This window comes from Pocillopora damicornis, chromosome 14 (assembly GCF_964200805.1).
Source record: "Pocillopora damicornis chromosome 14, jaPocDami1.2, whole genome shotgun sequence".
Classification (NCBI taxonomy): domain Eukaryota; kingdom Metazoa; phylum Cnidaria; class Anthozoa; order Scleractinia; family Pocilloporidae; genus Pocillopora; species Pocillopora damicornis.
Genome location: NC_142683.1, coordinates 1,156,439 through 1,170,000, shown reverse-complemented (window position 1 = coordinate 1,170,000; position 13,562 = coordinate 1,156,439). Strand labels below are relative to the sequence as shown.

Genomic DNA, 13,562 nt, shown 5'->3' with positions numbered 1-13,562 from the left:
TGCACTCTATTTTACAGAGCTTTTGAAGATGAGAAAAAAGCAAAAATGGGTGTCGTAGAATGTTGCAAGCATCAACTTCTAGAACCGTTTAATGTCCTATGGGAGAAAGAAGGTCAGTAGAGAAGACAGAATGTCAATGTCCCAGTCGTGTTCAGAGCTCAGAGAGAAATATTTTTTTAGACAAAAATTTGCTTATAGATGACATTTATTCTTAATTATTTTTATCCCATATTGAGACACCAATATTGAGTGTGATTCCTTTTTCATAGATAACTCTAATTTATTTTGACACCTAATTTTTTCATATTATTCCTCGCGACATATTAAAATATGAAGTTGAACCCTCCTCACCTTCCCCCCCCCCCCATTCTCACCATCTTCACCCCTTCCTCCCCTTCCCTTTACATCAGTTTTTCTCTCACAACCTGCTGCTTTTTATCTTTTATTCCAGGAGAATATGTAGCCCAGTTCAAATTCACACTTTTAATCATGCCTAATGGACCAATCAGGTAAGAAATAGCTTCCATATATCTCCATGTACAATTTGTGATGAAATAAATTTCACTCGACTAGTTACTTGAAAATCATATAAAGCCATGATCCCTGCAGGCAAGCTGCAATTTAAGCAAGCTGGAAAAAAATTCAGGCTTATCAGGAATCACACCCATGCTGTTACAGCTACCGAAACATTTTTTTTTTCTCCCTAGGATTACGCAGGGACCTTTTGACCCAGAAGTAATACAATCAGAGTACTCAATAAAAGACCAAGAGATTAAGGTGAGGTAATCTCCAGGAGGCTCTGCATCAAAATGATTTGAATATTTTTGTTGTTTTTGTGTGAGTTTGACCATGACAGAATTTCACAGTTTTTGAGTGACAGAATTTCTCTACACAATATTACTACTATATTAAGACAAGTGATTACAGCAAAGAAAAGTAACAATTAGGGGGTTATTACTTGATCAAATACAATTTCTCCATACTATTATCATGAGAATTGCAGGGTGTGCAGTAGGGAGAATTGCATACGAGATATGGTTTTTCAATGAGAGAGTCCTCTATATTATGAATGACTCATTTTGAATTTTTGAAGTTTGTCTGGTTTGAATTTCATGAATGTTTAACTCTTTAAACCCTAAGAGTGACAAGCATCTAAATTCTCCCAATAATATCACCCCCGAATCACACACTAAGGTCATGAGTAAAAAAGGAAATGTTCACCTGGGAAGGAACCTTTTGATTGGCAAACAAATTCTCCCTGTCAGCACCTTAGGAAATGTATAAAGAGCAGTGTGGAGAATATGCATACTGGTGTTAGGGTGTAAAGGGTTAAGAGAGAAAAAAGAACATGATGTATTCAATGGTTTTGTCATAAATTCTTTCTTTTTTTTTTTTTTACTTCCCAGGACATACTTGCAACATCAGCAAGCAGGAAAACTCAAAAGAAGAAAAAAAAGAAGGCAAGTAAACACTTTTATAGCTCTTTTGCATGATGACATTATGTACTGAAATTTCCCTTGACAGCTCTGTGTTCATCACATTTCATCAGTTTTTTTATGCTTAATCACAGATTGGCTTTTTTGTCTATTCTTTGTGCAGGCTTCAACTAAGGCATCCAATGCAGTGGTAGCGGAAACAAAGAATGGTGGAGATGCTGGTGACTAAACAGTGACTGTTTGTTGTACGTGTACCCTGTTATGTAAACTTTTCCTGTCTGGTTTTCAGCCATGTTGCATTGCTGAACATGATCCTCTAAGTCAAGTGGAAGTGTTTCTAAAGTGCAGAAAATGTTATTCTGGTCCAAGAGTCTGTCAAGTTGCATATTGAATGTCTACACTTAGAGAACAAGTGTTGAATAAAATTACCATTTTTTTCTTGCTGAAGAGAACTAGTGTGTGGTGGACCATCATCTTTGTTAGGTCTATTAACAGATATTTCACTCCAAAAATTCCCTTTAATCGTTTTTTTTTTTGTCTTTATGTCATATGAAGCAATCACAAGCTGTTCTCAAAGTATTGGGGGTTGGTTGTACACAAGCTAGGGGCGAAGTACTACCATTTTAACAGGATGCCAGCCCATCAAGGGGCCTCCTTCCCCAACAGGTTTGAAAGAGGGCATACATATACATGCTGTTACCATTTAGTGGAAGAAGCTTTGAGAGATCAAAATATCCTATCCATCACTGATAAAAAGTAAAGCCTTTATATGGGCCCAAGTGGCCCATGGGGCCAGTGCTTAACTCCGGTTTTCTTAGCATGAAGCAGCTAGGAGTGCTGCTACTCCCCCCTGGATGGGATGCCAGTCCATTGCAGGGTTACCCCTAGCACATTTGCTGGTACCCATTTGTACACCTGGGTGAAGAGAAGCACTTTGAGAGTAAAGTGTCTTGCCTAAGAACACAACACAATGACCACAGCCGGGGCTCAAACCCAGACCACCTGATCCAGAGTTGAGCACACTAACCATGAGGCCACTGTGCCTCCACATCCATCACTGATAGGCAAAGGCTCTTTGTTGTGACCTTCAAAGACACAGTACTGCACAGGACTCATCTGACCACTCCCTATCACTTTAATCTTCCTTTGTTTTCCCCCCCCCCCTCCCCCCCTCCTCTACCTTGAACCCCTTTGGTGATGACTATACATATAAATTAAACCATGACAAGAAGCTTGAATTACACTTTTATTGTGGCTATCAGTACATTACAAAGATCACTCCCTTTTATTTTCTAATTGTACTACAGCTTTTCAAAAATAATATTCTGTAGTTTTGAGTAGTATAAAAATATACAGTACACAGACAAACATCATTCTTAATTGATTTGTATCATAAATTTGACCCAAACTCGCCCTGCTTGCAGGGAAAAGTGAAAACCTTGAAAACTCTTTTTAAGCTGTCATTAACCCCTTACACCCTAACATCAGTATGCATATTCTCCATACTGTCCTTTGTACATTTCCTAAGGTGCTGACAAGGAGAATTTGATTACCGATCATAGACGTCTTTTGTTGGTGATCATTTCCTATATTCTCATGACCTTAATGGATGACCCAGGGATGATTTTGTGGGGAGAAATTAGATGCTAGTCAATCTTAGGGTTTAAAGGGTTAATGTAATTCTTTACAAGTTGTATTGAGGAAAGAGGAAATTGCAGTGAAGTGAGCCGCAATCTTGTACAATATGACCTGAACAAACACGTGGAAATTTTCAAGAAAATTTGTCATTGCTGTTGTTATGATATGAACAGAGCTTGAGGTATAGCCATTTCTGAGATGTAGAGGACTGATGGTGGATGAAAGTTCTTTTCCCTTAAGCATATGACAAGTCTTAAAGAAAAACCATGAAAACAAGGGCTTTGCACCAAAAGTAACAGTAGTCACATCATCCATCCACTTGCCATCTGCATCTCAAAAATGTCTGTGCTTAAGTTCCCAGACATTTTGTGCCCACAAAATGCGAATACAAACTGGTTTCACTTTGGCATCTATACAGTTACACGTGTTGGAAGCACTGCATAGCAAAAGCTTTGTTGCCAAGACATAAACAAGGGCCTTCAAGCCTAACCACTTGCATACATATCTAACATTACATTGATTGGTTAGAATGACCAACAAACTTTGAAATACAGAAAGCTTGCAAAAAGGCACTGACAAACAACTAAGAAAATAATATTGCTATTTATCACCTAATTACATAAACATAGCATCCTGTGTTGTCAAAATTGGTTTCAATGCAAAACCTAAGCAAAAATTGCTTTACTCACAGTGTTATGTTTGACATGACATAACAGCCCAAGAGCCTTCCTCATACGTCTAGCACAAGAGAAAGCAATTAGGCATGTTAAAGCAAAAACCATGACATATCAATGAAATCCTGAAGATTGCGACACTCCAACTGCTATGTAGCTAGTCTTCATTAGGCCCTTCTGCCTGAGGGAGACTTGTAACATAGCATCATAAGATCACCATCTACTCTTGATGGTGACTGAATTTTGAGACAAATGAATCATCATTTGTTTTTTATCTTTCCAAAATGAACAACCATATCTTTTACAATTCTCTGGTTCCCAGGTAACACTTCAGAGCCTCCACTATGGTTCTCCACTTAACATAAACCTAATACTAAGAAGTTAAAGGTTTCTATTTAACCTCTACTTCATCTTGACTAGAAAAACAGGAAAAATCGGCTAGCAAAACTGAAGAATATATATATATATATAAAGATTTCTGCACTTAAATTTTAATCTACAATACAAAATATCACACTAGAGAAATTCCCTTTGAGATTTTCTTTAAACTAGAAATGCTTTGCATACTAATGATCCCTGAGAATGCTATACTGTAACAAAAATACCATCATTAGCATGAACTTCAATAGGTACAAAATTAGATGTTAAAGAAGTATATAAACCTACATTTAAAAATTAGTAGACGTACAAACTTGTTTCACATCAAACTAGCAATCATATAATACATTATGTCTTCTTCATGTGCAAAGATAAACACTTTCTATGTATAGAATAGATTATAACCCCTAACTTTGAAAACTAGCACTCAACCATTATCATCAGTAAGCTCAAATTATCAGACAAGCAAAAATATAGTGTTTAGAATGTGTTTGAAGATTTGAATTTCAATCTGCTAAATTTTTTTAAATTGAAGAAACTGTAGCCTCTATATACACTTCATTTCAAGTAACAAACAAAATCAATGTCTTGGTTCAAAATTGATTAAAAAAATTAATAACACCTGCATTCAAACAAAAATGTTTCCTGGGTTCTTAGAGTATTGTGATCTACGTATAAAATGTAAGATGGCATGGTTTAGCATTTCAATAATATGTTGCAAAAACCAATACAGTGAATGGCTCTTCATTACATCTCCTTGTTACAACAAATTAATGACTGAAGAGGAAATTTTCAAGGGCATTTAAAAGCCATTCACAATCCTTCCAGTACGTCTTCAAAGTCACACAATTCTTACTACTGAAATGTTTGTCATTAAAATTTACTTAAGTTTTCGACTGATAAGTTTTGAAAGACCAAATACCCTTACAAATGTAATGATAAAAATAATCCAAATTTTTATAAAACAACAATTTCTACAAAACAAGAAATAAAACCTGAGAAATCTTTAGGGGTTAAAAACTTCTTTTTTGTCAATCTTGTCATCAAAGCAGTAATCCTTCAGGTAAGCAACACAGATCTCAGTGCTTTGGTCAACATCACCTTCCTAAGATTGTACTGAACCTACGATGTTGTTTGTTGAAGTCTTTTTGGCATCTGTTTCACCAAACATATGTAACTGAAGCTTTGGAAACAAGAAGAACTCAATACCTTCTGCCCAAATTAGAAGAAGTTGGGAGAATGACATAAATCTGTGTAACTAAATTATTTGACACAATAAGAAATTTCAGAACTTTTTCATATGTAGTGGCATTAAAACAAAAACAAAAATGTTAAATTCTTTAATTAAAAATCTGAGGAGTACTTGAAATTCAGCTAGTGGTGTTGAGTTCCAAGGAATTACATCTCCCTTTTAGGGTGTTCATATTTGCATTTCTCAAATATGCACAGACATCGTCAGCTTCATTTATTGATTCAAGGAAGGGAATTAATTCCAAAAGCTCCATGTCTGAAAAGTCGTCAAACCAAGACGCAACTGGAATCTGGGAATAGCAATAAGACAATCAGTTTAAACAGTTGAACATTTATTAAAAGTAATTATTCTTTCACAAAACTACACAATGTTTTTATGAATATCTTGTAAAAAGTGATCAAACACCTTTCTTTAGTAAGTTGCTTGGTTAGAAAATACATAACAGGGCAACAGATGATTTTTTTTCACCCTTCCACTCCTGAGAGTGACTAACATCTAATTTCTCCTCACAATATCACCCCTGAATCACACTTTACAGTCATAAGAATAACAGAAATGATCACAGACTAAAGAGGCTCTTGATTATTAAACAAATTCTCCTCCTCAGCTCCAGCAGAAATTCATGGAGAACAGTGGAGAATATGCATACTGATGTCACAGCATTGAAACAAGTTATGAATTGCCAAAAACATCAACACTTACTGCATTTTCAGGATGAAAACTGTATGATGCTGGTGAATTATCCACAATTAGGACCTTTTTTAAATCCCTTCCTAGTTTACTAAGATCCTGTGTAAACAACAAATCCACAAAACATTAGTCATAAAAAAGAGGGAGTTGATTTATTTTAAACACTGAAGTAAAGCTTACGTTTTGAGCATTAACCCTTTATTCACATAAAATTTCAGCTTTAGAATCTCTTTACAGTGGCCAAATTATTAAACCAAATTATCTTGTTATATCCTTCACCTATGCAGCACCGCCATTTCTTGCGATACTTATTCCCTTTATCAATATTTTGTGTTGGGTAAGAACATTAAAATATGGAGAACAACATGAAAGTGGAATTTCTAACAGGCCTACCTTCACATAATTTCCTCTATGAAACACACAAGACTCTCTAAAGAGCCTGGCTCGAAATGATCCATACTTGTCCAGCAAGTCGGCAACTGGGTCAGCATACTACAAAAGCACACAACGTGTTAACCCTTGAACATCCAGAAGCAAATAGGGTGTAATTTCCCCTTACGATATAAGTACACTACCACACAGGCAGGTGAAGAACATAGACACAAATGTCTTCTTGGAGATACCACTTGATGAAACACCAAATTCTCAGAACAAGTAAAATAAGAAATGTACGGCAGAAAGTTGAGGAGAATCTTTGTTGAGATCTTAACAGAGAAAGGGCAAACAAACCGTTATACATAGGTGATCAACCCTTACAATTAATATTTTACTTTAAGGAACAATCTCGCAACTTTAAGTCGCCACACGACAACTTTGACATTTACCCTTTCACTCCAAGGAGTGACCAAAATGGAGTTTATCTCAACAACAAGCATTAACAGGATGAGAAGAAAGAAACAGATGAAAAAAGGAGATGTTGCTTGATTTAACACCAAATTCTTCCCACTTAAATAATATGATATGTAGGGTGTAAGGTGGCAACCTATACAGACATCAATGCGAGTAACATTTTCTTGCAGGCAAGTGAAAAGTCTGGTCTAGTCATCACCTCATGGACTATATTTTTGTATGTTTTCACCCTTAAACTCCCAAGATCTCATTGGTAACTCTCCCTACTATCTGGCATAAAATACTTGATTTCAATTTGGAGAATTTGGTATTGGATCAACTTGTAGTTCCCTAATTGAGTATTTTTTCTTCATTCTTCTTACTTGTCTACTTGATTCTGTGTTGATATTGTAAGGAGAAATTCTGTCCTAGTCACTCATGAGAGTTAAAGGGTTAAACCAAAAATGAGATGAGCCAAGTTCAAAACTACCTCATATTGTCTAGTTTTACTTCTGTTTTGACAAAAAAAAAAAAAAAAATGCAAAATTTGGTTTAACCCTTTAACTCCCAAGACGTCATTAGTACATCTCCCAACTGTCTGCTATACAAGTCTTCTGATGTGACTTCTGAGAATTTGGTATTGGATCAACTTATAACTCCCTTATTGATACTTTTCTTGGTTCCCATCTCTTGTCTTCTTGATTTTGTATTGATGTCGTAAGGAGAAATTCTGTCTTGGTCACTCATAGGAGTTGAAGGGTTAAGTTGACATCAAACATCTCCATCTCTTGAAACACATTCTGCCTTCACGATTGCAGTTTGTTCTTTTTAGTACCAGCTCATTGCAAAAAGTTACTGCATTTTTTACACATTTTTGCAGAATCACATCAGTTGTCTCTACAGGTTTATACAGATGCAGCTTTTAAATTAGCCACAACAAATTTACTGCTAGCGGCCAATTTTCTGTCACTTTGGTACCAAAAGGGGATAAAGGAATTTTTTAATTTTAGGCCCTGGTATGTGTAGACAGTGAGAATTGATTTAAAGATCTCAGATGTAAAATGGATGGAGTAAAAATTCAATGATACGTATTCTTTTGTCTCACCTTTGCTAAGCTAGCGGTAAAAAGAACACATTCAAACAACTCCCCAACTCTGCGAAGAAACTCGTCAACATGAGGCCTCTTTAATACATAGACCTGTGAACATATTGCAAATTTACACTAGTTAAAAAACTTAGTTCAAAAAAGTTCTTTTAGGCAACAAATATCCTTGGGATGGGCTTCTATGCTTTAACACAACTTTGAAAAAATTGTAAAAGAAAAACAAGGATTTGACAAACCTGATGAATTGTGCCATCAATCTCCACAGGAACAATGAAATCTGCATTATGGACAGGCTTATATGAACAATAAAAAAAAACCAAGCATTAGAGATTTAAATACTGCAAATTTTTTTAAGTATAAACTTTATAAAAAATTTTATGTTGTCCCTGTTTGTAAACTATGAGGAAATAAATGCTCTATTCTCACTTCCATACAGGCTATAAGTTAATGTGAAATGATGTAATATTCCAAATTTTGCTTTTACCGAAATTGGAATATGTTTGCAAATGTGTTTCTTTCATTTGAGGGTGAACTTTCTCCAAACTGCTAGCTAAAAGTTTATATAACTTCATATATGGTACCCAATAACAACTTACTTGTAAAAACAAATTAAACATGAATTTGGCGTTATACTCTCTAAGACACCTTTGATTAAAGGCTAATATTTATTACCGACAGATTTGCCCATCAATAACTTATATTTCCAACCTGTCAATTTAGCATTAATCTCCTCAATTTAAAAAAAACCCTGTAATAATAAAGATATTTTTTAAAAAAATCATAAATCTTCAATTTCCAGGGTGTTTAGTACGCATCAGAGAAGGGAGAATTGTCTAGCCACTAAGCAGAATTATCCACCTAAATTCAAAAGCTATTTCTTGGCAATACATCTATAATATTCCCTTCTTGCTTTTAATTTTTCTCCTCTCTTTTCATTTGTTGTTGATGACCCTGAACAGCCTGATAAATTTAGTAAATATTTACCTTAAATGAACTGTGAACCAGTGTTTCATCCAAGTCTATTACAATACATTTTTTGTGCATATCCTGATGTCTGACAGCAGGAAGTAGATATTTACAGGGCTGAAGAAGGAAATAACAGAAAAAGAATAAACAATTTTTATTACAATCACATAAAGCTTTGAGGACTTTTCGTTGAAACCTCCATGTAAATATAAAACCGGATCTATATCATAAGTATCTCGAGTTTGTCCTAATTGACAAATGGTACCATTTTCAATTCAAATAAGCGACAAGGAATTAGAAATTCATTTACGTGAGTCAATATCTAAACATACCTTCATAAGACAAACATGTACTCAAACATGACAAAAACTTAACTTTAAAATAACTTATTAATGAGTATGACCATCAATCACATCATGAAATATAGACAAAGGCAGTTTTGGTAAGAAATACTGGTGGTTCAAAGTCCAAAAATCTCACTCGTACATGTAATTGGGCAATTTTAAATGACTCCCTCAGGGTTTATTGAAATCTTGGGAATCTTGAAAGGTTGTCAAAGAAACCAAACATGAAATATTTTAAGTCTCCATCTAAAAATCAAGGGCAGAATGGAAAGCAAAATTCTTGCAAAAATGGTAGGGTTACAATAACAATATTTCATACAAGTCCCTGTGCCAAAACAACAAAGACAAATACAGTGCAGCTTGTTCAGATTTTACAACTTAACCCTGGCTACAAATTTATTCTCCTAAATGAGGCATAAACAGTGTCATGAATATGCCTTTCCTATGCAAAAACGGCCCTTCTAAAAGTTAAAAATTAATAGCTGGATCTGTACACATTTTCCAAAGCGCAAATTAAATCAACACTGAAAATTATACAATACAATTAACGACTGTCTATCTGCTATGGATTCTCATCAAATATTGATCACAACAAAATGTACATGAAACAGGAGCAAAATCAAGAGCAAAGATGTTTCTTTGCTTCATAAAAGACTCGTTAATTTAGCACTGAATTTACACAGGTCTTCCTTCTTTTTGGTAAAAAGCTCAACTATTTCTTTTTACAGGAAATAGTTTCAAGTTCTTATACTAACTTATCCCATCCGATCTGGAGTTAAAGGAAGACTTCTGTGTTTAGTAAAGCAAAGGAGGGCACTTAAAATCTTTAATTTGTTATCTTTTGGAAATTTGCGTCAATCGAGTTCGTTTTCCGTGCACGCACATCTTCTATTTTGCGGAATTCATGCAAACAGTAAAAGTACGGAATGTTCCTTGTTCGTGGCCACAAAAAAAGGAGCACGTCGTATCCATTGTAAGATTTATCAAGCACTATTTCCCCTACGAAACCGATTCCGCAGTTAGGTCGAAATAGGTGCTATACTGGAGAAGAAATTAATTCTAAGAGTTTACGTCAAACACAAATAAGTATACCGAAAGACAACGGCCATGATCGTGCTATTATATTAAGAGTACTTCAAGAGTGAACCCGACATTTTGTCTCTTTTCGCCTAATTCTAGTATTTAGCAACGTTTAAATACCTTTAGAGGAGAAGATTAAAGGAAAGCAAGCGCGCGGTAGAAAAGAACGCACAGAGAAGCCTTTTGAATTTCAAAACGCACGTTCCTTCAACGAAACAGACAAGTTGGAATGTCAACATGACGGAGCCCTTGAGAATCTTATTAATTCGGATATTAAATTCACACCAAAATGGCAAAAAATACACCTACCAAACAGCTCTATTGCAAAGCGAAGTCTCGCAAGTGACGGAATAAAAGAAGGAAAAAGGGGTTGCTGTTACGCAATGATCCGAAGATACGAATTTATACCCTTGAATTGCTCGAAGAACGACATTTGCTAGTATGCACAAGCACCTACGGAAATGGGATCGGAGATCGCTTTCAAATTAAACGTTGTGTGGATAACTTGAAGCGAACACCTGCACGATAGATGTGTAAAACAAGAGTATCGATCTCTATTTAGAAATGCTAACCTTTGGCTCTTTTTCTTCAGTGGAGATACTAAGCGAGTTTTCATTGTGATTGTGGTTGTGATTCGTGTGGGTGACAGCAGTTCTGTATGGACCTCCGGCAGCAGCAGCAGACTGGGCGCCAAAACAGCAAAAAAATGAGGAAAAAATGTTCCGATTCCTTGGCTTTTTGGTGACTGAAGAAGGTACTGCAGAAGAAGAGAAATACAAAGTTGAGCAGAGTGAACAATCATGCTCAGATGGTGAAATCGAGGTTGACAAAATGCTAAACGTCATTTGCAAGCCAACAACTAATTCAATTGATAAAATCAAAAGCTAGAGTAACGATTTTCACTGACTTGATTGACCACAAAGAGAGACTTTTGTCGCAACTTGAAGTAAGAGAGCTCGAAAAGAGATAGTTTCGGACTATTCTCTATAAGTGAAGTTAAGCTTACCACGCTAACAAAACCTTGTGATGCAAAATTCGCGCCGGTAACTGCGTACTTGTATCGAAGCAAAGTGAGCAATATGGAAGTCGTAAAAGCGTACTCACGTTTGTTTTGTGTGTAGGGGCTCACTTCTGCCGACTCATCGTCCTTGTTAACTTGCGTTATAATGGACGTGCTGTCCATCGACAACGCTTTTTAAACAGAGCCCAAACTTTCCTTCTGTAAAGCACAATGACTGCTCATTTGTTTTCATCCAAATCTTCTATTTGCCTTCTGTTGAACAGTTAGAAAATTATGGGCTGTCATATACCGAGGAGGCTTTGATTGACATAGAATGCACAATGCATACTTTTGATTGGACCGCCTATCCTGATATTTAGCATAATTTGAACTCTTACTCAATTGATCACTTTGAAATTTAAAACCAGCTGGCAAGAACTCCTTTAACCAAACAAAGTAAAATAACAAGCAAAATCAAAATGGTTGTTGACATAACAGGACTGATACCGCGGAAAGTAAAATTCACGCGAAATACGTTGTGTTTAACGACTTTAACGAGAAATTTTTTTTTTAAACAATATTCAATGGGTACCTTGGATTTCAAATGAATAATTCAAGCTGTCAAGGTAGCGTCCAATATAACTCCAAAACCCATGAAAACGTTCTGCACACGAGTTCCACACACTGAAGAGTGCAGCGACGTGCATCAGCCATTTATACGCCTGCGGTTTTACAGGTGAGTTCTTAGGTCCTCAAAGTTGTTGAAACAACTTTACCCGCCATAGCCTCTTTCTCATCATGATTAAGTTAAGATTAATGTGACAATTTAAAAATTATAAAAGGATAAATAAATTTGAAAAAAACAAAATTACATAACCGAGATTGTTGACCACGGTCGCTATCGAATAGAAATCTCATCTTGAGCACAAACAATACTAATAATTACTGGATAAAAAACAAATCAACCAAGCAATCTAATCTTATCTCCCCCACCATTTGCATCGTAAAATAATCCTATCAGTTTTGACTAACGATTTGTCTGCCAGTCACCTGATGCAAGGTGGAAGGAAAGTCCTTCCTAGTATTTGCAAGGGAAAAGAAAAAAAACAAAACAAAAAACAAGCGAAATCTGTCTACCATGAAAGGATGACATACTTGTAAAATCTAATGTTTATTAACCTTTACAACATTTTATATTCTTCATATTAACCTTTTGAATAGCTCAAATTGACGAAAGTGCTACTATCATTGATGAAGAAAAATTCTCAAAATGCAAGGGGAATGAATGCATGAATCACCTAAAAATACTTCGATTAAACTATAAGTTAAGTTATAAGGGTTCAGAAACAAGAAATGGGTGTTTCCAAAATTAGCCTTACGTAGGCCTTGACTGATGTAGATTTAATTTCAGTTTCAATGCTCAAAATGGAATTTTCGAATAGATCGGTTCGGCCTATTTCCAGACTGCTTGCTAAGCACCGAGAAATTTTACACAACTGAAGAAAAACGACTCAAAACTAAAAACAAACATATGATAAAATAGGACAAAGAGAAAAAGAGAAGAAAACGAGGAAGATATTGATTTTACAACCCCCAAATGAATAAACAAAAAAGAAAAGCTCATATGGCTAATCATTAAGGCTATTTTGTAAAGTTGGCCATGATTTTTCTTAAAATAGGGAACGTCTTCAACTGAATGAATCGCTCGACAGTACAATTACTTCAGCGTATCTGCGGTGGATGGTTTAGTTATTCATTGTATAGCGATTTTCTTAGTGGACAGCATTATTGGACCTTCACACAGATGGAGCTAAAATACCGAACGGCCTTATCGACTAGACAAGGACTGGGAAATTCGTTCCAGGAGATCTGCTTAAAAATAGTACGTCAGGTGAATTAAAAATCAAGATAGCATTTGACTATCACTTCACTTTGACACATTTACGTGACTTATTCGTTACTAGATTAGTTTCGACCGTAACTGAATGGCAGACTTAAAGATATACAGTAATGGTTTAGAAATGGGTTAGATTTGCCCTAATTCGATCATAGTTTGCTTTATTGAAAGATTTCCGCGGGGTAAGATCCAGAGAAGGTAGAATTTTCTTTTAAACTGGGAATAAATATCAGGAAAAAAAAACGGAACAGGTAAATGGGAGGAAATAGAAATA

General features: G+C 35.6%; 2 protein-coding genes across 2 annotated transcripts in view; one reads left to right on the top strand and one right to left on the bottom strand.

The window, feature by feature from the left end:
• Window positions 1–1,888, top strand: part of LOC113671542 (proliferation-associated protein 2G4) — an 8,999-nt gene extending 7,111 nt beyond the window's left edge. Inside the window, exons 10-14 of the mRNA XM_027187762.2 lie at window positions 18–112; window positions 452–509; window positions 708–777; window positions 1,407–1,460; window positions 1,600–1,888. Of these exons, the coding sequence (XP_027043563.2) occupies window positions 18–112; window positions 452–509; window positions 708–777; window positions 1,407–1,460; window positions 1,600–1,665 (343 nt within the window). The 3' untranslated portion in view covers window positions 1,666–1,888. The remainder of the gene's footprint in view (window positions 1–17; window positions 113–451; window positions 510–707; window positions 778–1,406; window positions 1,461–1,599) is intronic.
• Window positions 1,889–2,669: 781 nt separating this feature from the next.
• On the bottom strand, window positions 2,670–11,669 carry LOC113671495 (carboxy-terminal domain RNA polymerase II polypeptide A small phosphatase 1). The gene is made up of 8 exons (XM_027187707.2): window positions 11,496–11,669; window positions 10,964–11,148; window positions 8,986–9,084; window positions 8,238–8,294; window positions 8,002–8,094; window positions 6,462–6,560; window positions 6,081–6,167; window positions 2,670–5,667 (listed from the first exon to the last, which is right to left on the bottom strand). The coding sequence occupies exons 1-8, from the start codon at window positions 11,572–11,574 to the stop codon at window positions 5,497–5,499; spliced, it is 870 nt and encodes a 289-aa protein (XP_027043508.2). The 5' UTR covers window positions 11,575–11,669; the 3' UTR covers window positions 2,670–5,496.
• Between the last annotated feature and the right edge of the window lie 1,893 nt (window positions 11,670–13,562).

What these genes read in the sequence shown, in the direction of transcription:
- LOC113671495 (XM_027187707.2), bottom strand. Translation starts at nt 11,574, where the DNA reads ATGGACAGCACGTCCATTATAACGCAAGTTAACAAGGACGATGAGTCG. An exon ending in CCCCTACACACAAAACAAAC is followed by an intron (nt 11,149 to 11,495) that starts GTGAGTACGCTT and finishes CTTCTTCTGCAG; the next exon opens with TACCTTCTTCAGTCACCAAA. An exon ending in TGGTTCACAGTTCATTTAAG is followed by an intron (nt 8,295 to 8,985) that starts GTAAATATTTAC and finishes TGTTCATATAAG; the next exon opens with CCTGTCCATAATGCAGATTT.